At 38.6% G+C, this 22,488-nt stretch overlaps 1 protein-coding gene across 2 annotated transcripts in view; it reads right to left on the bottom strand.

The window, feature by feature from the left end:
- Positions 1–22,488, bottom strand: part of PTPRK (protein tyrosine phosphatase receptor type K) — a 634,437-nt gene that overhangs the window by 260,277 nt on the left and 351,672 nt on the right. For both annotated transcript variants that reach the window (XM_075554571.1, XM_075554572.1), the window contains exon 6: positions 10,266–10,440. In XM_075554571.1, coding sequence (XP_075410686.1) covers positions 10,266–10,440 — 175 coding nt within the window. The remainder of the gene's footprint in view (positions 1–10,265; positions 10,441–22,488) is intronic.

Raw genomic sequence — 22,488 nt, 5'->3', positions numbered from 1 at the left:
AGTCACTGAGGCAGTCTACCCTGTCCTCATGAATCACTATGAGTTGGTACTGATATGAAGGCAATGGGTACCGGGTCACCATGAGTCTAAATAGACACATGGCAATGCTCTTTTTACCACTGACATAGAAGTGATGCTGACCTAAGTGACTCTTCACAGGGTTTCCGTGACTGTAATTCTCTATGGGAGCGGACTGCCTCGTCTCTCTTGGCGCAGCTCTTAGGTTTAAACACCAATCTTTCCATTAGCTGCCTAATGCTTACTTTCTACTTAAAAGAAACTAATTCCTCCTGAAGAGGAATTTATAGATGTATTATTGGATATATGAGTTAATAATGGACTTAAGAATTTGATCTAGACTGGGCTGAAATGTTTTCTTAATGTTCAATTGTTCTGTTATATAAGGCTCTTTCTTATACACATGAGTGTCTATGATTTTGTTTCTCTAGTCAACCTGGACGAACACACCAGGTGATTGACGCCATTGGGTGTACTAACTCAGAGTGAGCTGCTGGATGCTCGCTTAGCGGGAAAACTGTGTTCTCCTAAAGCTCTGCCAAGTAGAGCTTTTTTTCGCTTTTTTTTAGTGGGGGAGGATTGGCGTGGGTGGTGGTGGTAGTATCTCTCCATATTTAGTACCTGGATGCCTCCCTCCTAGTGACATGATGGACTTTGATCTGTTGGGCAGGGATCTGAACTTAGAAGACTCCCTTGCACCAGCTATCAAGCTGAGAGTAAACAGAGCTCAATCCAGTGGGAGATCGCTCTGGAGCAACAACTGATGGGTTTTGGCTCACAGATGAACTGTACTTGCACAGACTCCTCATACCAACAGTGTCCAGAGTGCTGTGTCATTGGGAAATCCATGATGCTACCAGTGCAATCGCCTTATTGCCCAGACAGGTGATTACAATGTTTTATCTTGCTTCTATGGGTTTTTGTTTTCCTACCTTTAGTTTGCTTGGTTTTGTATTGTCTGCAAGTTGGTTTGCTGCTGCTGTCGGGGCAGTTGGTCTTAGGGGGGTTTAATTTTGACACGACACAACTTCCAAAGGAAACCGGGGTCATGTACATCCCAGTGGAAGGCAGATGGATTCTGGCTCCACACTAACTCTCGAACCAATCCGAGAAAAATTAATGATTGCAATATGGTCCTGCTCAATACTCACCTTCAAAAAATGATCACTGATGATCGGGGTTCTACAGCGGAGTGTGGAAAAGAAAACAGATTCTGCCTGGTTATCAATCGGAATAGTGTCTGAGGTCTTAAAGGCTCGGCTTCCAACAAGGAGCCATTGAAACAAGGAGTCACTAAGTCCACATGGAAGAAGCACACCAGCATGTGTAACCGAAAGATGACAATTTAAAAAGTCAAAAATGGCAAAGGGAAAAGTATCAGAGGCTAAACTCTGAACAGCCAATGTGTAGAAGGCTGTGGAAGACAGTGGGGGGTGTGGCAAAATGAATCTGTACAGTATCTAGTCAGATTAACCCACTGGCAGGTTCTGCTAGCCACAGACAGGATCTTGACCAGATTTGCTATCAGACAGAGACCATTGTAATCATGACTGCACTGGACCAAACTGGATAAGAGGTCAGCTGACCGCCCTCTTGACTCAATCTGAGACCATTCTAGGTGCAAGTATTTCTTGCTTGTTCCATAACAAAAATTTCCTCCCTGGCCTTTCAAATACTGATGGTGGTCTTTTCTTTCTTGTGCATTATTTGTATTTTTGTCTTTTTATTATTATTATTTATCCTGACCACTTTATTTCTGGTTCTTATTGTTCCTGTTGGGTTGGCCAGTTTGTGAAGCACAGAAGCAGTAGATGCAGAGAGATAATCACTGATGCAAGGGTTTATAGAAGAGGTCTGGGTGAGGGGTGGGAGACAGAGAGGAGGGGGTTGTGGGAGCAAAAAAATATGTAGGAGGGGGCAACTTACACTAAAACTGATGGTGATTACACTACACTCATTTTAAAAGCATTTTAACCCTAAAAAACGTGCTAAAATTGTTCAATTATTCTTGATATGATTGGACTGTCAAATTGTATGATATGTGGATTATGTGCAAATTAAACTGTAAAAAAAGTGTTACCATTAAGGTTTATGCTAAAGGTGAAGTGCTGAAGACTCTTCTGAAATTAAAGTGGTAGGAAAAATGGGAGAGACTCAGGAACTATGACCATGTTTAATAATATGCCACTGCAATAGCTATATCAATGTTCTTGATCGGCCTGTGTCTCCAAATACAGATGCGCTATGAATCCCAACCTCCATGTCTAATATTATAACCTCACTGAGAATGAGCCTTTTTGTTGTGATTCAGGATGGGTTTATGGTATATCTTGCGTCAACCTCTCTTCGGATATAGGAGAAAGAGAACAAAAGCTAGCAGGCAGAGATGCCACAAAACGAGATCCAACGGGGTCTACGTGTGGACAAGACACAGAAGCTAAGAGACCAGAACCAGAGAAAGCCTCCCCTCATCTCAACACTCAAGCTCTCTGCCATAGAGCGGATTGTGTCTCATGGATTGTGTCTCATGGCGTCACTAGAGCCTACTGAATTGTAAATTTCTGATTGTTAAAGACACCTGCTTGTGAAAGTTTTATTATACCAGCAATCAATAGTGAAGGGAACCAACCCCCTTTCTACTCTTTGTAGCACCAAGTACCGTAAATTATCTCTTCTTTCACTATGGAGTTTCTGTTCAATTCACCTCCTACAACACTCATTAATTACCAAATAAGTGTTTATGACAGGGTTTTTATAGAATACCTTATATGGTAAATAATTTTTCAGTAGTTGAGAGAGCCTCCCGCACCCCCCTCCCCCACCAAACCTTATAGAATACAAACTCTGTGCAAACTCCCAAGTGGAGATCTGTCCAGAGGGTCTTATGCTTTCCTGTAGAATTAACTACAATGTAAATGGCTTGAGGACTAAGCCTGTGTCTGCTGTTTCCCTAGTCTTTTCCTGATGCCGGTGACCACTGTCATTACTCAGTCCTGGCTGCCAGCTGGTTTTCCCAATGAAGTCAGAAAAGCATCCAGAGAGGCTGAACATTTTTACTTCAAACTGACATCCCAGCTTCGTTTTAGGTTTAGGTTATGAAAACCAAAAATGGTGATCAGGGAAGGGAATATAAATTACAAAGACATTGCTATTCTATGGAGTAGATAATAGTCCCTCAGTACAAATGGGAGCAAGTTATATTTATCACAAACTCAAAGAGAAGAGAATAGAGACTGGGGAGAAAGTATATGCATCCTATCTGTGTTCTGGTATCACACTACCTAGAGGTCAGGAGAATAATTTTGCATGCAAATGACTCCAATTTTTCTCTTTAGTTCTACATTCTTTAAAGAAAAACCTGCCAAAGGCCAAATACCCTAAAAGCTTATTCCAAAGAACACTGGGCATCGCCTTAACTGCTAAACAATTTTTTGACCGTGCATGTGAATCATCTATAGAAATATATTTAGAAGTAATTTTAAAGAGTTCTTATTACATTTTGATTTAAAAAATAAACTAAGAGGAAAATAGCCATTAAGGAAATCAAAACAAAACAAATGATGTAGTCTCTCTACCAAGCTTATAAAATACTTACAAGGAAACTCGGTGGAGGAGAAAATTAACAGGGGAAAAATTCCTTGGCATAATGGTGCACAAAAGTCAATAGAATAGTTTCAGTACTAACCATCATTCCAGACAATATTAATATTACATTTCAAAGCCAACATTTCCCTTGTGCTTTAAAATCAATGCAGACCATCATGTTTAATGCTTTTTAACTTGGAAAAAATATTTCGAACTGATTAAATGAACATTTTAAATCGGTATTCAGTTTCTGGTTGTCTTGCAGTGTACCATCTGAAACGAGGACATCTAGTATCCTTTTACTCATTTAGAATTTAGAAATGCACCAGACATCTTGAACATTGAATCACCTGAATGACAAGTAGCTACTATGAATGAGAGGAGACTCCAAATGCTTGCTTTATCACACTCAAGGGTAGCAAAGTGAAATCTTAAAATGTGAGATAGTTGGAATCTCCTCGGAATTTGCGATATTTTATCTTCATTATTTGCAATGCGGTTCCCTAACTAATTATGGACAATTGGGAAGAATTTGTATATGGTTACCTTTGTGTTTCTAGGTTTTCATTTGATTTCAGATTCTCCGGGTTAACTTCGAAGTCCCTGTCAAACTGACTAGGTTTTCACAATAGAATAATAGAAAGGGCTCTTCAAGTCACCATTAAAAAAAATAAGGATCTTTCTATGAATTCATGAGTCTGCCAGCTGTGCTATAAAACCAGTTAAAATCAGTGCTGTATGGTACTTGTCTATTGAAGGGCACACACCAGAACCCCCAGGCCTCGAAACACAGAGAGCAAATGCATTCGTGAAGTATGCCATATCGGCCACTTTCCAAAGGTCTGTTTTTCTCAATCAAAAATCCTAAAATGGAATATTCAAACTCAATTTTAGCTGGTATATACAAAAAAGACTAGAATAGGAACTATTTGTCAAATCACTATGGTTTTTTAAGTAAAAGTACTAAATACAAAATAAAATAAACCTTAGTTGTTTCTGTAAACTACAAAAGAGAGGTTCAGACACTACAAAAATTAATAAAACTGAAAACAATTATCATGTTATAGAAAATGACACATAGAAAACCTATGGGCAGGAATAGGAAATGATTTCATTAAATTGAGATTCTTTGAAATATACTCCTTGACTTAAGAAAAGATTCTGTTGTACACTGTAGAAAAATTAAAATCCAATAGAGTGTGATGGAGTATGTTGAGTGCTAAAGAGTTGATTCTGACTCACGGCTACTCTATAGGACTAACTAGAATGACTCTACAGAGTTGTTGCTTTTTTTTCTTCTAGGCTACAATCTTTATAGCAGCAGATCACTGGGTCTTTGGAAATATATTCTCAGTTTCTGTTGTACAAGACTAGAGTTAACAGCGCTCTCTGCATAACACTGCTTCTGCGCTCAAGCTGCACATACAAGTTACTCTCAACATTCTGGCCTGTTCCTCCAGAACACACCATTTTATTCTTTTTATAGTTGTGGGAGGTGGTGCCCTTCCTTCCACTAACTGGGCAGGACCAAGAAGGATGTCATTAGATTGTTATCCTTTAAACACAGGGAAGGCCTCGCTTAGAATAGAACTCCACTCTGTGAACTTTAGAGTGAAGAGTTGAACAAAACGTGGGCCCTTCATGATTGGATGGACAAACCCTGAAGCGTATCTCTTCATTATCTAATTGGGAAAGCCAGTAAACACCTTTGTTCTTAACTTATTTCATGTTGTCTTGAAAGGAAAAGAGCATTCCTAGTATTTAATTCTGAACACCAAAATGTGTTTTATAGGTGGACCTGCCTTCTCTGAGGACTGAGTACTACTCTGAAGTAGTATTCTAAGTACTAGTTATCTAGTTGAGTAACGGGATTGACCATTACCCTCATTTTCAGCTAGAAGCCACTATAATTCATCTGGAATAGAAAGAAACATTATCTGTTTCATAAATCTAGGGACTTATGATGAAGGCTAATGGTCAACATTAAAATTTAAAAAGTGAACAAGAAATGACAAACAAAACCTGAGTGCTTTCACCACTGCACAACCACAGTAATGAACTGAAAATGCCATCGGGATTCAGAGATACAAATAATAAATGCAAAACCCATGATAACTAAGGATAGAAAGAGTGTCCCTGTAGCAAAGGCAGTTTTAAAGACATCTAGCGAAGATGGTTTGGGTCAGAGAAGTAAGCAATCAGGACTCATAGCAACCATCTAGGACAGAGAAGAGCTGCCCCTGGACCTGAGTTCAGAGTCCTGATTTCTATTCTAAGCTGGCTTCTCTCTGTGTTCAAAGAATCTCAATTTAGTGAAATCTTTTCCTATTCCTGCCCACTTGGTGAAAGAGAGGGCAGTCCCTCCCATAACTGCAGAAATACTGCTTGCCTTCATGCTGACTGTACAGATTTATGGGACCAGAAAGCCTCTGTGGTCTTGAACGGCTGAGCTGTAGAGAGCAGCCCAACATGTGACTCCACTACACAACCTTTCCATCAACGGGTGGAAGGGATCCGGAGAAGACTGCACATAAGTAAAGAATTAATCAAACCATCTTTACACAGCCCAGACTACATGGTTGGTATTTTCTGTTCGAAGCTTGTAAACACAACTTCAGAATGTATTTCAGATTTTTTACACCTCAATTTTTTAGAAACATGAAGCAAAAATGCCTGCTCTTCATCTCATCTCCGTAAAATCTTTTTCATCAATAAAGATTGGCTTCCACAAACTGGAGACATTTTCATTACCAAAAATGACCTGGAAGCACTGCTAAAGTCATGAGAAAGTAAATTGTGTCTCACCATATTTTCTTGCTTTCGTAATTTATTTCTCTTCCTTTCTATTTTCTTCCTCTGGCTGAGGGAACAAATAGATCAATACTCTTCAGCATGAGAATGTTGCCGAGAAATTTTCATTTGTATCAAACAGCAACTAAAAGCCTTAAGCATGCCCTGTCACTTCCAGTGTGGAAGAAAATGCACTAATAAACTCTTACCCTAGGGTCATCTTTGACAGCAGGCAATACCATGCCAGCCCTTATTAAAGACTATTCATATCACTGGCCCCAAAATTTCCTTTAAAATTACCATCTTTTGCATCTATGTAACAGGATGTCAACTTTAAAAGTGCCAGTGAGAGATAAAACCTGTCACCATCGTTAACTCTGCATTGTTTCAGCACTGGGACAGCTGACCCTCAAGGGTATGCTTCTGGTTAAGAATATGTATTTCTGGGTTATCTAGAGAAACAAGAAAATGTATTCCTCTCTATTGGTTTTCGAATAACATAGCAACAAAGTATCACCTATAACTATGAGACATATAACAAAGTAAAAATGTGTTGAAAAGAAAATATAAAACTGCCAAACCTACCAAAATATATCTTTAAAATGAGAGCAGATCCCGGATAACACATTTAGCACACCGTCATCTTCTACATCTATATTTACAATATAAATCTAAAACAGGACATATACAACATGTCAGTACTGTCTTTAGAAAAGGCTAGAACTTCCAAAGAAGTCTAGAATTCTTTCCGTAGAGATTTTGCTGAAATAACTATTTCTTCCATAAATAACACTATGGGAACAGTGGCAGTGCGAACGTCTTCTGGAAATAAAACGCAGGTTTTCACAGAATAATTACATCTTTTGGTGGAATAAGATAAACAAGGGGAATTTCCTACTGAGAAAAATAAATTTTCTTTTAAAGTATATATTTGGAGCCCTGGTGGCACAGTGGTTACACATTTGGCTGCCAAACCCAAGATCAACAGTTCAAATCCACCAGCTGCTCTTGGGTTGAAATATTAGGCTTTCGACTCCTGTAAAGATATACAGTCTTGGAAACCTAAAGGGGCAATTCTACCCTGTCCTAGGAGCCGCAAAGGACAAGAGACAGTGGGTTTGGGATAGATAGATAGATAGATAGATAGATAGATAGATAGATAGATAGATAGATAGATAGATGAAGTACTTGGATGAAATCTTGACTCCCTACAAGTCAAATATATACATCACAAAATCAAATTCTCAAGCTATATACAGCACTAAGACATTCAAGAACATTCTGCTGCACTATTACAAGGCTCCAGCTCATACACTGGCCACCTATGGGAATACACATACAATGTCTTAAGGCACAATAAGCCCAAGGACAACAGCACACACACCTTCTTCTGCGAGTCTAGCACACTAATCACTACTCTGAAGATAACCCTAGGACACATTCAGGTTTTGAAAAATAAGGTTAGGGGGGAGAGGTGCTGGAATGAGGCTCAGCAAAAATAAATATTCTCGAATGTATGTACCTGTGATACTTGTCTCTGTTAAACACTTGAACAAATACTATCCTATTTTTCTAGGGATTCTAATATACGGGGCTATAATTTCATGAATTTGTGTTAGCCAACTCTGGAGATAGGAAAAGAACTTAAATCGGCAGTTCTCAATCTGTGGGTCGCAGCTACTTTGGGGGTCGAGCGACCCTTTTACAAGGGTCACTTAAGACCATCGGAAAACACATGTCTCCGATGGTCTTAGGAACCAAGACACCGTTTCTTCATCCATCTCCAGGCAGGTCCACCGACATGCAGATATGCCCACATACGAATATCGGTAGGAAGATTGTTACCCATGCTACATCATGCTGCAAGACCAAATTTCATTTAATTGTCAGTAGAAATAAATATTTCACAATATATAACTATATATTGTTTTGTGATTAATCACTATGCTTTAATTATGCTCAGTTTATAACAATGAAAATACATCCTGAATATCAGATATTTATATTATGATTCATATCAGTAGCAAAATTACAGTTATGAAATAGCAACGAAAATAATTTTATGGATGGGGGGGGGGGTCACCACAACATGTGGAACTGTATTAAAAGGTTGCAGCATTAGGAAGGTTGAGAACCACTGATTTAAATGGAGACGGAATAGTTATACAAATACCCTTCAAATAGATGTATCCTCTCTGCCCAAACAAAAACATATAGAGGTGAACAGCTCTGCTTAACAATGGGAGAAACTGGTATAAAAGAGCCAGTCACACTCTACAAGTCAAGAAACATGGGGTTAAATTCTGGCTCAGACAGTTATTACACTTTTGTGGCTCTGGGCAAATCATCAAATAGTCTGAATTTCAATTTCCTTCTCTGTAAAAGTATTAAAGGTTAAAGTATTAAAATCAAGTAAATCTTAAGATGAAATAACGTATGTAAAAGACATCGGATGTCAAGTAGTATAAAATATATTAACCTGAATATGGATGTAGCTAATATTCTCGTTCAAGCCTCTGGGCCTTGGCATATCATGTCCTGCCTGCCTGCTAATGCTTCTTCTACCCTAGCGTTCCTGGATCCCTAGCACTCACCTGAGCAACTGTTGCCCGACCTCCAGACCTGTCGGAACCAAGATGAACTCCCAAGGGCCTTCCCAGAAACCTCTCACCAACCTCAGCTCCATTGAGATGTTTTTTGGTTAGGGCGTTTTTTAAAGAACATTTACAAAGTTAATAATAACATAATCTATCAAGGGGTCACCAGGGGCAAGGGGTAAAAAGAGGAACTGATGCCCTAGAATGTAAATGTTTAGAAACCAATGATGTCAACATATGTGCATATATGCTTGATACAACTGATGTGTAGATTGTTCAGAGAGCTGTAAGAGCCCACAATAAAATTATGTCTTTTAAAACAATTTACAGAATTTAAAATTTCTTCATTTGTGGGATGACTAGTCAAGGTCTATTTCTGAACTGCTTTTCCTGTATAATTTCACATGGGTGGCATCTTCAATTTTGGAAGAAGGTATTGGGTCAGTTACGATCCTATGTAAAAGGTCTTCCTTGATTAAAAATATCAATTCCTGTCTTTTGTTTATTTTTCTTCTCTGTATAAAACTTAGAATCCTTGGTAGCATAGTGCTTACATGTTGGGCTGCTCACCCAAGGTCAGTAGTTTAAAACCACCATCCATTCTGAGGGAGAAAGATGAGGCTTTCTAATTCTGTAAAGAGTTACAGTCTCAGAAGCCCAAAAGGACAGTTTGACCCTGTTCTATAAGGTCACTATGAGTCAGAGTTGAATGGATGGCCAACGGTGGTGGGTTTGGTACCTACCTTGGACTATACCCTACAGATCAAGATAGATCTTTCATATTCCTTACCAATATCTGAAGCTACCTTAGTGTCTAAATTTATGATGAGAATTTCTTAACAATTCCCATGTTATAAGATTAAGGAGCAGAATTCCTAAAACACATATCACATTTGGCTTTGAAAATGTCAAAACACATAGGTTCACATAGATATAGGAGCCTTAATTTTGTCCGTATAGAAATAACGCTTTGAAGAGTAAGAGTAATATCTGCAGAGTCCTTTTCAACAGGGAAAAAGGAAGCAATGTCCCATCAAGAAGGAGTTGATGGCATTTTATGCGTACCCAGATGAGAGCTTTGTAAAAACTGGACGGACACACTTTAGAACCACATTCTTAATTTTACCTTAGTAAATCACCAGAAACTTACAGTGCTACATTTTTTATAGTGACTTGAAATAAAGACTTGAAATAAAGATATAACATATTTTAAAGTTGCTTTCATTTTTATACAGCCATGTGATTTCATAAAAAGTGGAAACAATTTGACTTTACCTCGGACAATAAGTTGAGCAAAATTGGACACACCAGAACCTCGTTCTGACTGAGTTACACAGCGGTACAAATCCTGGTCTGTTTTTGTCACTTCTTGCAATCTAAAGGAAGCAGCAAATCTTCTGTGATTGATGTTCTTAGTCTGGGCTACTGGGATATCTTCTCCATTCCGTCTCTGCAAACAGAAACTGATCTTTAAAAAAAACAAGTTCTTCATCTTTCCACAAATCTAACGCATCTTAACAATCAATACCGTTGAGAAGTTACTCTTGTTGCTTAATTAGGGGGAAATGTCTAGGTAGATAGCCTATATTTTTCTTTGCCATTCAATGAGGAAAGGATGAATGCAAATATAGGAATCTTTTAAAGGTTGCAGTATTGTCACTGTAATTTGCTCAATTTTCCGTAAAATTACAACTATCCCCAGTATGCTTCAATTAACAGGAAGGCCAGGCCCATGGCAAGTGGCTCACAAATGAACCCCAATCTGTCTATTTCCTGAAAGAGACTGTAAATTTCTCTTAGTCTTGATACTAAACATGCAGAGGCGAATCTTCTCACACCAATACTACGCATCTCAGTATCCCAAATGTGTAGCATGGTCTACCATAGAATTACGATAAAATACTGATAAATAATTTAAAACCAGAGAAATATCTGTTCTATTTTGTTTTATGTGTTAAAATATTTACCCTTTCGAATAAGTAATTATCAGAATTTAAAAGCTAAAAGCACTCATGTCATCTTTCAAAATGAAATACTTGAAAATATATTGATGACGTCATAATATCTTATACAAGACCAAGAAAGAGCAACTATAAAGAAAATGATTGAAAATTTTAACTCTGATAAAACTACTAGTTTCCTTATATTGTTAAGAAAACCATAAGTAAGATGAAAACATCATGTTTTATTTGTGGTAGTTCTCAAGGAAATGATCACCAAAGGATAAATACGCAGGAGATGTAAAGACCTTCCATATGGAATAATAAGAAAGAAAAACCTTCTATGGTACAAGAAGGAAAAAACACATAAACATTGTCCAGAAAGAGAGCATTCTGGTTATACTTCCTCCAACACAAATTTGTTTGCTTTAGAAATCCCTGCTACTCTCAGTATTCTCCTCTAACACAGCAATTCAAATACATCAATATTACTTCACTCTAATTTATTGTCCAGTTTTCATATGCATATGAAGCAATTAAAAATGAGTCCATGAAAAATGAGTGCGGCATATCTCAGTCGTCAAGGTCACCTCTGTTTTTTTAGCACATTAAAGCAGTCTCCTGCGGCAGATTTGACCAATACAATGTTCTCTGATTTGTTGACTGCTGTTTCTGAGGGGTTTATTTGGGATCCAAGTAAAATGAAATATTTAACAACTTCAATGGTTTCCTGATTATCCTGATGCATTTTTGACCCAGTTTTGAAGGTTTTGTCTGTTTGGTTTCTTAATGTAGATAGGTGATCCATCATGAAGGCTCTCGCTGATCTACAAGTCCTCTGCATTGTCATTAAAAATCAGAAACCGACCTCACTGCCTTTGTGTGGATCGTGGTAGTATAGCACTCAGCGATCCTGTAGGACAGTGTAGAACTGCCTAGTGGGTTTCTGAGTCTATACCTCTTTATGGATCAGAAAGTCTCTTCTTTCTCCCTCGAAATGGCTGGTAGTTTCAAACTGCTCATTTTAGGGTTAGCAGCCCAACAGGTAACTACTCTGACATCAGTGAGGTTATAGAACCTGCATATTGGGGGTTGTTATTGAGTTTGCCCAATTAAGATGTCATATTATTCTTTCCATAGTCCAGGTTTCGGATTATTTGCTCAGCATATAAATGGCAAAGTGTGCCCCGAGGAGTTACAATTAACTCAATGTCAAGAGATTTTCAATTAGCATATCATTATTTTGATACATTTTTTGATTAGATGATAGAGGATGACTCACGGTTTCTTACTCACTTAGACACCCCCATTTCTCACCCTTCCTTGTGTCCTTGAATTGTTCTCTCAGTCTTCTTTCACCTTCCCACTACTGTTTCTTTTTCTCAATCTTTTTAAAAATGGTTTTACTGACATACCACTCTAAGTCATATATTTCCATCATTCAGTCATACTTAAAAGAGCTGAATAATCGTCACTGAAATCAGTTCTTCCTCTTGTGTCCTTTCTTCCTTCTTGTACTCAGTATTACTGCTCTATGCCCCTCCCATGGCCCCCATAAACCAGTAATCCAGGTACTGTGTCTATTTCTCCATCTTATACAAAATGTCGCTCAGCCTTATGAACATTCTTGCATGGGTGTGCACACTCATTTATAACACCATTCCTTTATACCCGCCCTTTTTTCTTATGAATAGATTTTTGAGTACCCTAACTATTTCCCTCTCAATAATCAGTTCATGTTTCCGCAGTATTGATATTCCTCTCACAGACGCTTCTCTTCCGATGTTCGTGGAGGGCACCTTTTCTCCCACTATCCTACACCCAGCACTCTGCATGTGAGTAGAAAGCCTCATTTTTCCCCCATCATCTGAATTCACCATTCCCTCTTTAGAAAATGACACGAGACTGTCTACTCCCATGGAAGAGTTCGTGTCAGGAAACGACGCAGGCAGTTCTACCTGTCCTGGAGGGTCATTGTGAGAAGAAACCATCAGTGGCACTGACTATCATTCGCTTATTCAGAGAGCAGATAGCATTAACTGGTCCTATCCTGCAGAAGATGGTTTAACTGTCTCACTAACCAACTTCTCAACCTCATTGTTATGGACTGAATTTTGCATCCCAAACTTGTATGCTGAAATTCAAGCCCCTGTGTCTGTATTTGTTATCCTGTTTGGAAATCAGAGTTTCCTTGTGTCATGTTCATTAAATCATGCAGGACTCAGGTGGGTCTTAAACTTAATTACTCTGAGGGCTACCCTGTAAAGGAGAACACACTTGCACACACACATACACATACACAGTATTCATTTGAACAAAAATGGAAAGATCTATACATTAAAAATAATAGTAGCAATGAGGCCAAGGATTGCCAGCAGTCACCCAAAACCAGCAGAGGCCCATGGAAAGAAGAGACTGACAGTGTTCTCACTTTGACTTCCAGCCATCAGACCTTTAAGAAACCAAATATTTGTACTTAAAAGCCACTGACATTGTGGAATTTTGTTTTGGCACCCCTTAGCACAAGTATGTTATCTATATCTATATAAATAAATACTTCTACTTCTCTCATCACATCTAAAATATATTGTCTTCATTTACTGACACTCAAAAACGTGCTAAATCAAATCAAATCATCGGTCTCTTGAGAGACAAGAATCAGGTTAACCTCTGCCACCTTTTTAGATACATTATAGTAAAATCTTTAATCAACATTAATTCAAAGTAATACTACAAGGGAAACAATATAACACAAAGCCTTAAGGGTATCTAGATATCATTGTCCTAAACTATGTCAGAAAGAAATAGTGTGACTTAGAGAAGCTGAAGTGTTTGCTTAAGGTCTTCCAGCCAGGAAAGCACAGAGCTGATTCCATTACATTAGGCTTACATTTGTATGTATTATCATACTAACATAGCTATAAATAATACCTGCCTATGTAGGGCATAATACCCTACAAAAAGGGCAGCATTTCCCCAAGGGCGAGGTTAGGAATGAAGGAGGAAAGGAAACAGAACACAGGAAAGAAACAGGATAATCCTTTATCTACTTCACAATTAAAAAGTATAAGCAAACAGACAAACAAACAAATCCTAAAGGACATTTCTACTGGAATCATCGTGAGCCGAATCTACTGGATGGTAACCAACAAAAAAAGAGAAATGTAGGATGTAAGTTCGTCACTAGGAGAAAGACAGGTCTTGCTAGTCTCAGAAAGTGTTAAAGAGGCTCACAAAGCCAACAGGGCAGTTCTAACCTGTCCCATAGGGTTGCTATGAGTCAGATTCAGCTTACTGGCAGTGAATGTGGCCTAGCCATTGCTATGATTAATGAGTATAGTAGACTAAAGTGTTGATACGTTAATGGTGAATCATTATAATCATAAAATTCAAAACCAATTTCATTGACCTAGTACTACAACCCTCCTAGTATCACGATAGCGGTTACCGGGGGTCTTTCAATCCTCCCCAACACAAAGCTATTCTGCTAGTAATTTCCACTTACAGATTTGAAACATTTTAAATTCAAGGATATTAGAAATGTAGCACATAGCCTACGGGTTGCAGGATGAAAACTGAAGACCAAGTTTGATCATACCCAATCCAGCGATATTTCTTGACATCACAGACACTTCAGAAAAAGTTGTAGGTTCAATCCAATGAATTGTTTGTTGTTGGACCTTAATGAATGCATTGTTCTAACAAGAAACCTGCTTCACTAGGAATTATTGTATTTATTCAGCTTCCAGCAATGCATAACATTTAGAAATAAAAATGGACAACACATGCATTTAAGGAGTTAAGAGTAATGATAACTTTTACTTTTATAACGCAAATCATAGGTTTTCACTAGACTACAGGCTATCAATTTGGCTCAGTGGGCAGGTCTGTAAGAAGGGAATAAGGAGTAATAGTACGTTTTTGTCTTATGAAGCAATGCTTATCTACAATTTGCTGCCTTTGTTAAGTTCTTTCAGTCTAGGCTCTTTCTCGTGCTCTTAAATCTTTGTGGCTCTCTCCATTGAAAATACCTCAAACTATGAGAAAAACTGAGAAATGAATCATGATCCAGTTCCCCCTGTCCCAATCCGTGCCAGTAAACCTCTAGATCCCACGTGTCACCAGTCCCCTACTCACCAAGGTAAGCATCATCAAGGAAGCATGCATTTCACTTAATTATTGCTCACAATCAAAACATTCCCTTGCATAATGTAGTGTAAGATAATGTTGGTTAATTCCAACATCCATTCCAACCCTGATTATTTACTGAGCCCTGTGAAAGTATAAAGGAGTCCTGGAAACATGGCAGGCTAAATGGTGAGCTCATAACTGAAAGGTCGCTGGTTGAAACCCAGCTGATTTTTCTCAAGAGGAGATTGTATACTCCTGTACAGATGTACAATCTGAGAACGCAATGAGCAACACTACCTGCCCTGTGGGGCAGTATTGAGTCAAAAGAACTCGATGCCAATGAGGAGGTGTTTCTCGGGGCGTGTTCTACACTGCAGTAGCATCGTGTCACTTCACAACTTATTATAAATGCAAAGGAGACTTCTTTGATCATTGAATCAAAATATGCATTAAGCATCTATAGGTTGCATCAAGATAATATAGATTGAGACCTACTGGTCTAAAAAAAGCATGAGTTCTCTCTCCATTAACAATGCTTACAATGGGTGTGTGACCTGATTCTGGCTAATGAGATTATACATAACAAGGCATCAGGCTAGATATTATAGAGAAGTTGTCTTACTTCTAAGATAGCATGTAAGCGTTTGGTTCGCTTTTTTTCTTCCTAAAGCGGTGCCTCAAAGCCAAAATGGAGTTCAGCCTAGGAAAGTGGACACCCCAATCAGACTCGGGACCAAGTTCTTGCTGAATGAGGTAACACATTTTATTTTCCCAGCTTCAATATGTCCTAGTTGACACAAGTAGGATTTCAACCAATAGTTGCTCTATTTAATTTGGAAAGAAAGAACACAATCTGTAAGAAAGATACGTAAAGAGCCAGACTTTAAAAACAGCAATGTGTAAAAAGCATACTTACTGTGCTAGCCAACGTGGGAACAATAAGTGATCTCAGACTCTGAACTTGTAAAATTGAATATAGATATTCTCCATAAAAATGTAAAGCTATGAATAAGACTGTCTTCCACTTTAAATCAAATAATCATGCTTTCTATTTACAAACTTGCAAAATTTTATCAGAATATTTTAAATGAAAATAAAACCAAATAAGTGGTAACTTTATCATTCCAAAATAGCAACAGCTACTTCCCTGCTGTGCGATTTCTTAGTATTTTCTGGATCGTTTGAAAAAAAAATTAACCCAATGAAACCACTGTAAGTATTTAACTTGCAACTTATTTAGCACAATTGTATAACACAGTTTAAGGAGCCTGCTGGTGTAGTTGTTTATGTGTTGGGCTGCCAAGCTCAAGGGGAGCAGTTTGAAACCAGCAGTCACTCCATCGGAGAAAGAAGAGACTTTCTATTCCTGCAGAGTTAAGTGTCTCAGAAACCCATGGGGCGATTTTACCCAATAATACGGGGGTTGCTATTAGTGAGAACCAACCCCATGGCAGTGAGTAGCACCATTGTGAACATGTTTTCAAATCTATATTTTGTCAAAATATACATATTAATGCTTCTTAATTGTGCTTCAATTGCTTAAGATAGTGATGACCCTGTGTGTTTCCAAAGGACCTGTACAACGTGGGCTCGTCAGTAGGTGACTTTTCAGAAGTTAGTAGCCAGGTTTTTCTTCCCAGGTGCTTTGAGAGGATACAACTCTAATGCTTCAATTGGCAGCAGTCCATTAATGATTCACAACATCCAGAGTCTTCTAATACCTCCAGTCTAAGGGGTCCTGAAGGTGTAGTGGTTAAAGAACACAGCTGGCAACCAGAAGGCTGGGACTTCAAACCAACCAGTCATCCCATGGGAGAAAATGCCACAGTCTCCTCCTGGGAAGAGGTCTGCCTTGGGGATCGATGGGGCAGGTATGATCCATCCTAATGATCCCTGAGTCAGAACTGACCAAATGGCAATGGGGGGTTCACATGTGGCTGAAAATTTCTCAGTGCAGAGGGTAATGATTGTTTACATTTGGCTCCATAAATAACAATAACTATATGTATAATTATTTCCTGAGGATGTATTTAAAGATGAAATAATTTAGTCAGGAGTGAGTACACATTTAAAGGATATTAGTAAAGAGCCAAAAAACTTGGCATCAAATGAAATTTCTCAACAAAGGTTATTAATCTTTAGAAACCCTATCAACTTAGAGATGAAATTTAGTATATTATCTTTATCAATACTTCTTTAGAATAAATTATAAAACAAACTTTCATGATAATTTTTAAGCTACTGTTACTCTGATAGACATTTTAAAAAGGGAAATATACTTTTATACCCTCTGTAAGTTTTACAGTTAAAGAAACTTGCAAAAATGGACCAAAACTCAATCAGCATTATCAAAATCCTATCATTTTATAACTGCTAACATTTAGTAAAAAAAATCACAACTCTAAACATAAATGCTGTTGTTGATGTTTTCCCCTTTTCTGGCAGGAAGAGATAGCTTAACGTTCCTTATCGGTGGGCTTCGTCTCATGGTGAACTCGTGTCAGGGCCGACCTGTGCTGCCTAGGACGGTCAGTGGGGGGATGTCATGAAGTCGACAGTGAGAGACAGAGAGGAAGAGAAGGGTGGTAAATGCCATCAGTCCAATACAGAGCAACTTGTACTGAGATTCTCAGATGGCAAAAAATAGTAATGATTACCTGTGTATTATTTTTTAAATTTAGGCCAACCAAGGAAAGGAATTTAGCCTAAGAAATACAGGATCTTTGCAGTGTTGGGAGAAGGCAACTGGGATGAGGAGTCTTGCAGAAAGAAAAAGTATTCAGAATTATGTCCCATAAAGATGATACTTAGCTTTTAAATCTGAAACAATCATCTTTATAAAGATGTATAATTTCTTATTAATTCTCAAGTCCCAATTTATTACTCTAAAAATTAATACTTGCATATATGCCTAACAAACATATATTGAGAGCATTAGATGAACTAATAAGCTCTAAAATGTTAATTCCAAAGGTTGGCAAAAGCACTATTAAGAATATAATACTAAAACAATCAGCAATAACTGTAATAGTCTTTTCATATCAATTTGGCTAGTCTGCTGTCCCAACTAAGAGAGCTAACAGCAATCCAGGGATTACTGTGAAGGCATTTTATAAATAAAATTAAAGTCCATAATTAATCAATGTTAAGTAAGGAAGATGATCCTGGGAGGACCTAGTTCAATCAGTTGAACGGCCAGGGGAGCACAAGACACAACCTAAAGGTCAAGAACTTCAGCCTATGCCCTGGTGTTTAGTCTGTTGCTTCTCTTTGTTGAAACGTCACTGATGAAGATTTTGATATTCAAAGTGTAAAAGAACAGAATCTTAAAAATAATTTTTCAGAATTGGTTCTGTTCTCCGGGATTGGTTCTTTATATTGATTTAAAGGCACTAATAACTATATTTCAGTAGCGAAAAATACAAAAACTGATGCTCTGTTGTATAATGTAGCAGTATGAAAATCCAAAACAAACCCATTGTCATCAAGTCCATTCTGGCTCTTGGCAACCCAATTGGACAGGGTACCACTGCCCTTGCGGGTTTCTGAGAATGCCGCCCTTTCCGGGGGTAAAGAGGCTCATCTGTTCCCCTGGGAGCACTGGGGTTTTCAAACTGCTAACCTCAAGGGCAGCAGCCCAACACATAACCACTACACCACCAGGCCTCTTGGAATGTAGTAATAGCGATAAGTAAAATATAACCATGTATCCTACTAAACAGGTACCTTTAGAAGATCAGGTTTTTAGTGAAGAATCTATTTTCCACCTTAGAACACTTTAATGCGGAGTATGGCAAGCTTTGTATAGGACTCCAAATTGTGTTGGAGAAAGTGGGAATGTAAAGCCCATGATTTTATAGCTCTAAAACATATTGCTCATATAAGAGGGTGCTTGAGTAGAACAGAAACACCAAAGACATTACGCTCTAAGCTATAGAACCAGTTGGTGGCAGTAGTCTAATTTTAAATCTTTCTGAATCTGCCAGATGAAAACAGAAGAACAAAAACAGAAAATAAGAACAAATTAATTGAAAACAAGGAAGCAGATCAAAGATGTGAACAGCCATCCTCCCTTACCTTGGGGAACTGGAAGTATGGTAACTAGATAGGATGTGAGCGAAAGGATTTTTTTTTTTAACCAACTAAACAAATAAGAAAGAAGCTAATTAGGATTCCACAATTTCCAACCTCCAAGAATGAATACAGACATTAACTGTTGAAGCCTGCCAAGAGCACAAAAATAGAGACGAGACATTCTGTGCCTCCCATAATTGGACCAAGCGAACCTATAGCGCTGCCAAAGACGCAAACCGAACTCCAGACCTGCCTGCCAATTTGCAGGAAACACAGAGGAACATGGGGAACGGAGGGGCCGTGCTCTTCAAAAGACAAATCGTCAGAAAGAGAAAGGAATTAGTGACCAAACACACAGGTGAATAGAAAATATACAAGGGAAACCGGAGTCGATAGCTGCCACATGTGTGCAGTGGGAGGATGGGAGGCTGCGCACAAGAACTGAATGGCGTGAAGGTGTTTTCTATAGGCGGAGGAGTGGAGCGCATGGGAGGAGACTGGGTGGTTTCTCGCATGGCCTATGTGATGCTCACTTTATGAAAAGTTAGTCCAAGGGTTATTTGTGTAGGTGGTCCTGTTCTGTGCTTTATTTTACAGTATCACAATTTTATAAAGATCTGCTTTTTCATATGAAGAATAATCCTAGTCCACTCCTAATCCCCGAGTTAGAACACTGATCCAAAAGGCGCTCAATGGGAAGTGGCCAAGAGCTTGAGGGGACACATTTAAGAACCATAGTAAGACAAATAGTAGGGGCGTATCTTGCTCTTTCTAGAAAGGAGAGTATATATGATTATTTACAGATGTCAATAAGCAAATGTCTGTAAGCATCTATGGTCCCCAGGCTTTTATATCCTGTGCCATGGATAGATAAGAAAGGTAAAAAAATAATTAACACATTATTTATTTATAATTAATTATGTACTCTATAGACATCAAACAGAATCGATAAATTATTGAAGGGAAAATATACTATATTTTTATGGCACTAAGCTACAAAATAGCCTCTGGAGCCTTAAGAATCATAAAAAATATTTTTGATTAAGCTTTCTGATGGTCATCATTAGATAATGTATACACTCACAATGTCAGTAAGTGAAAGAGGAGCACATTAGTAGTGTGCACATGCTGTCGTGATTTTAGTTTGAGCCAACACACAACATTCTTTATCTTTTTATTAAAAGCCACAAGGGAAGGCTACCACATCATGGGGTAGAGGAACAGAAGAGTGTAAGGAAGAACGGGATTGGTGAGAGTGACTGTGCTCCACAGCGGAGCATGGACTTTTCAGAGGAGCAGAATTCATTGTAGAAGAGTACACGCACCGGAGAATCAGCACCCCTAGACTAGAGAGAAATAGGAAAGACTAGATGGAAATGCCAAGATGTCCAGTCTAGACTAGGTGGCAAACACTTAGGAAAGTGCAGGAAAGATGGTAAATACACCTTTGTGAGTGCCCTCCTAAACTAATCCACAAAGTAGAGGACAAGCCAGGGCCAATGGCATCACGAGTCTCCCCAGAGACTGATGTGTAATTTTGCCATAAGCTTCAAATTGTTTCAGTAAACTGTGTTAAGGGCTAAAAAGAGCCAAAAGATTTGGAATGCATGCTTACCTTGCATTCCTATTTACGAAATATATAGCTGTTATTAAGGCGAAGGGGGAAAAAAAGAGATGATTCTAATAGGCAAATCAGTTGCAAAATGATGACTAAGAACCCAAACTTAGTGACTAGTCTTTTAAAATATTATTAAAAAATAAATTCCAAAGGAACTATTTGTATCATTTCATGGTTGACCTTCCAACATCTGGAAACCTGGTATCAACTAGTTGAAACTCTCTGCTGTCTTATTTAATGTGTTCCTCTCCTTTATTGTTACATCTGTTTCCATTGTAAGGAGGTGTAGCCTCAGCATCATTGTGCTCTCCAACATGGTCTGGTCCCCACACTTAGCATACACTGAAAGTTTCCCAATTGAATCTTTTGCTTCAATAAAGCAATTGTGTGTATGTGTGTGTGTGTGTATTCTCTCCCCACATACACCCAGTATATTTTTGCTTTCTATGTTGCAGGGAAAACCATGCCCAATTACTCTGATTATTCAAGTCCTACATGTTCTGCAAAATTTCAAGCAGATATTTAGCAATGATAATATTAAACACTCCAGCTATTATTACGCATTCTTCTCTGTGAAATACTGAGCACTTCGATTCTGCAGTCTTTCGGAACTTTTAGTTGTAGAAGCACCCCCTCTATTGCTAGGAGGATGATATGCATTCGGCCTTGTGCTGGAATTTCTACAAGGGCTTGTCCAGATCATGACTGGTTACTCTCGTTCATTTCCATTGTCATTTGTCTAGCTCGTGGCGCAGCTCATTCTAGGCTTCAACAACCCTGACAATGACTAAAAATGTCCTTAGAGATACTTTCTACCTTATCACTTCAGAGCTTCAAGCCATCAATCGTTCTTGTTCTTTTAATAGCTATAGAGAACAGATGAAATCCCGCCTATAGGTTCCCAACGTTCGAATATTCCAAGAACCATGGCCAGCCTCCCAACAACCTGAAGGTATATTTATCCCACATCCTTTAGGCATTCAGATGTCATCATGTTTGCCACCTTCCTGGGTCTGATGCGGCGCCTTTTGCTGCCCTATTCCAGAAGGGTGCTGGCAGGACTCGGGTCAATTACCTAGAAAATGTCCTCCACTTGACTGCTCCCAGACGCGGATGTTTTCCACTGTATCTCATTCTGTCATTTCTTCAGGGTATCTAGCAAGCTAATCCTATAGCATGTGTTAAATCAAAATGGCTTTGAAAATTTCCCTAAATTACTCTCCAGTGACTATTTCTAGGCATGCATTTCCCCCAGAAAGGATCCTTCTGTTATAATAAATGGATAGCCATTAAATCTCTCAAAAATAAAATGTCAGTTACGGCTCATAAAAATTAAACATGCTACAGTATGTGGCAATTCTGACCATAATATGAATAAACACGGACCAACGGCATCATGGCACCGGAGTACCATAAAGAGCTACGCAAACAATGGCCGTGGCTTTAGAAATCAGTGAGTGGTCTGTTTCGGCAGCTCACAGTAAGTTCAGGCTTTCTCGTATCATGTTCCAGATTTCTACGACTACATGGTGATAGTCCCGTGTCATGTAGGAACAAGGCGATGGCATTTTCCTGAAAAGGTAAAACAGTGTGGGGGCAGATGTTTCAGACCAACCATGTTCATTGACCCTCCGCTGATAACAGTTGGTACTGCTGGGAGGGCAGACGGCCTCTGGTTGCTTTTTTAGAGCAATTTGCATCTCATTTTTTTCAAATTCTGCTTTCCAATTATTAC

Source organism: Tenrec ecaudatus, chromosome 7 (genome assembly GCF_050624435.1).
Source record: "Tenrec ecaudatus isolate mTenEca1 chromosome 7, mTenEca1.hap1, whole genome shotgun sequence".
NCBI lineage: Eukaryota > Metazoa > Chordata > Mammalia > Afrosoricida > Tenrecidae > Tenrec > Tenrec ecaudatus.
Note: the sequence above shows the minus strand (reverse complement) of the source record. Positions and strands in the feature narration are given on the sequence as shown.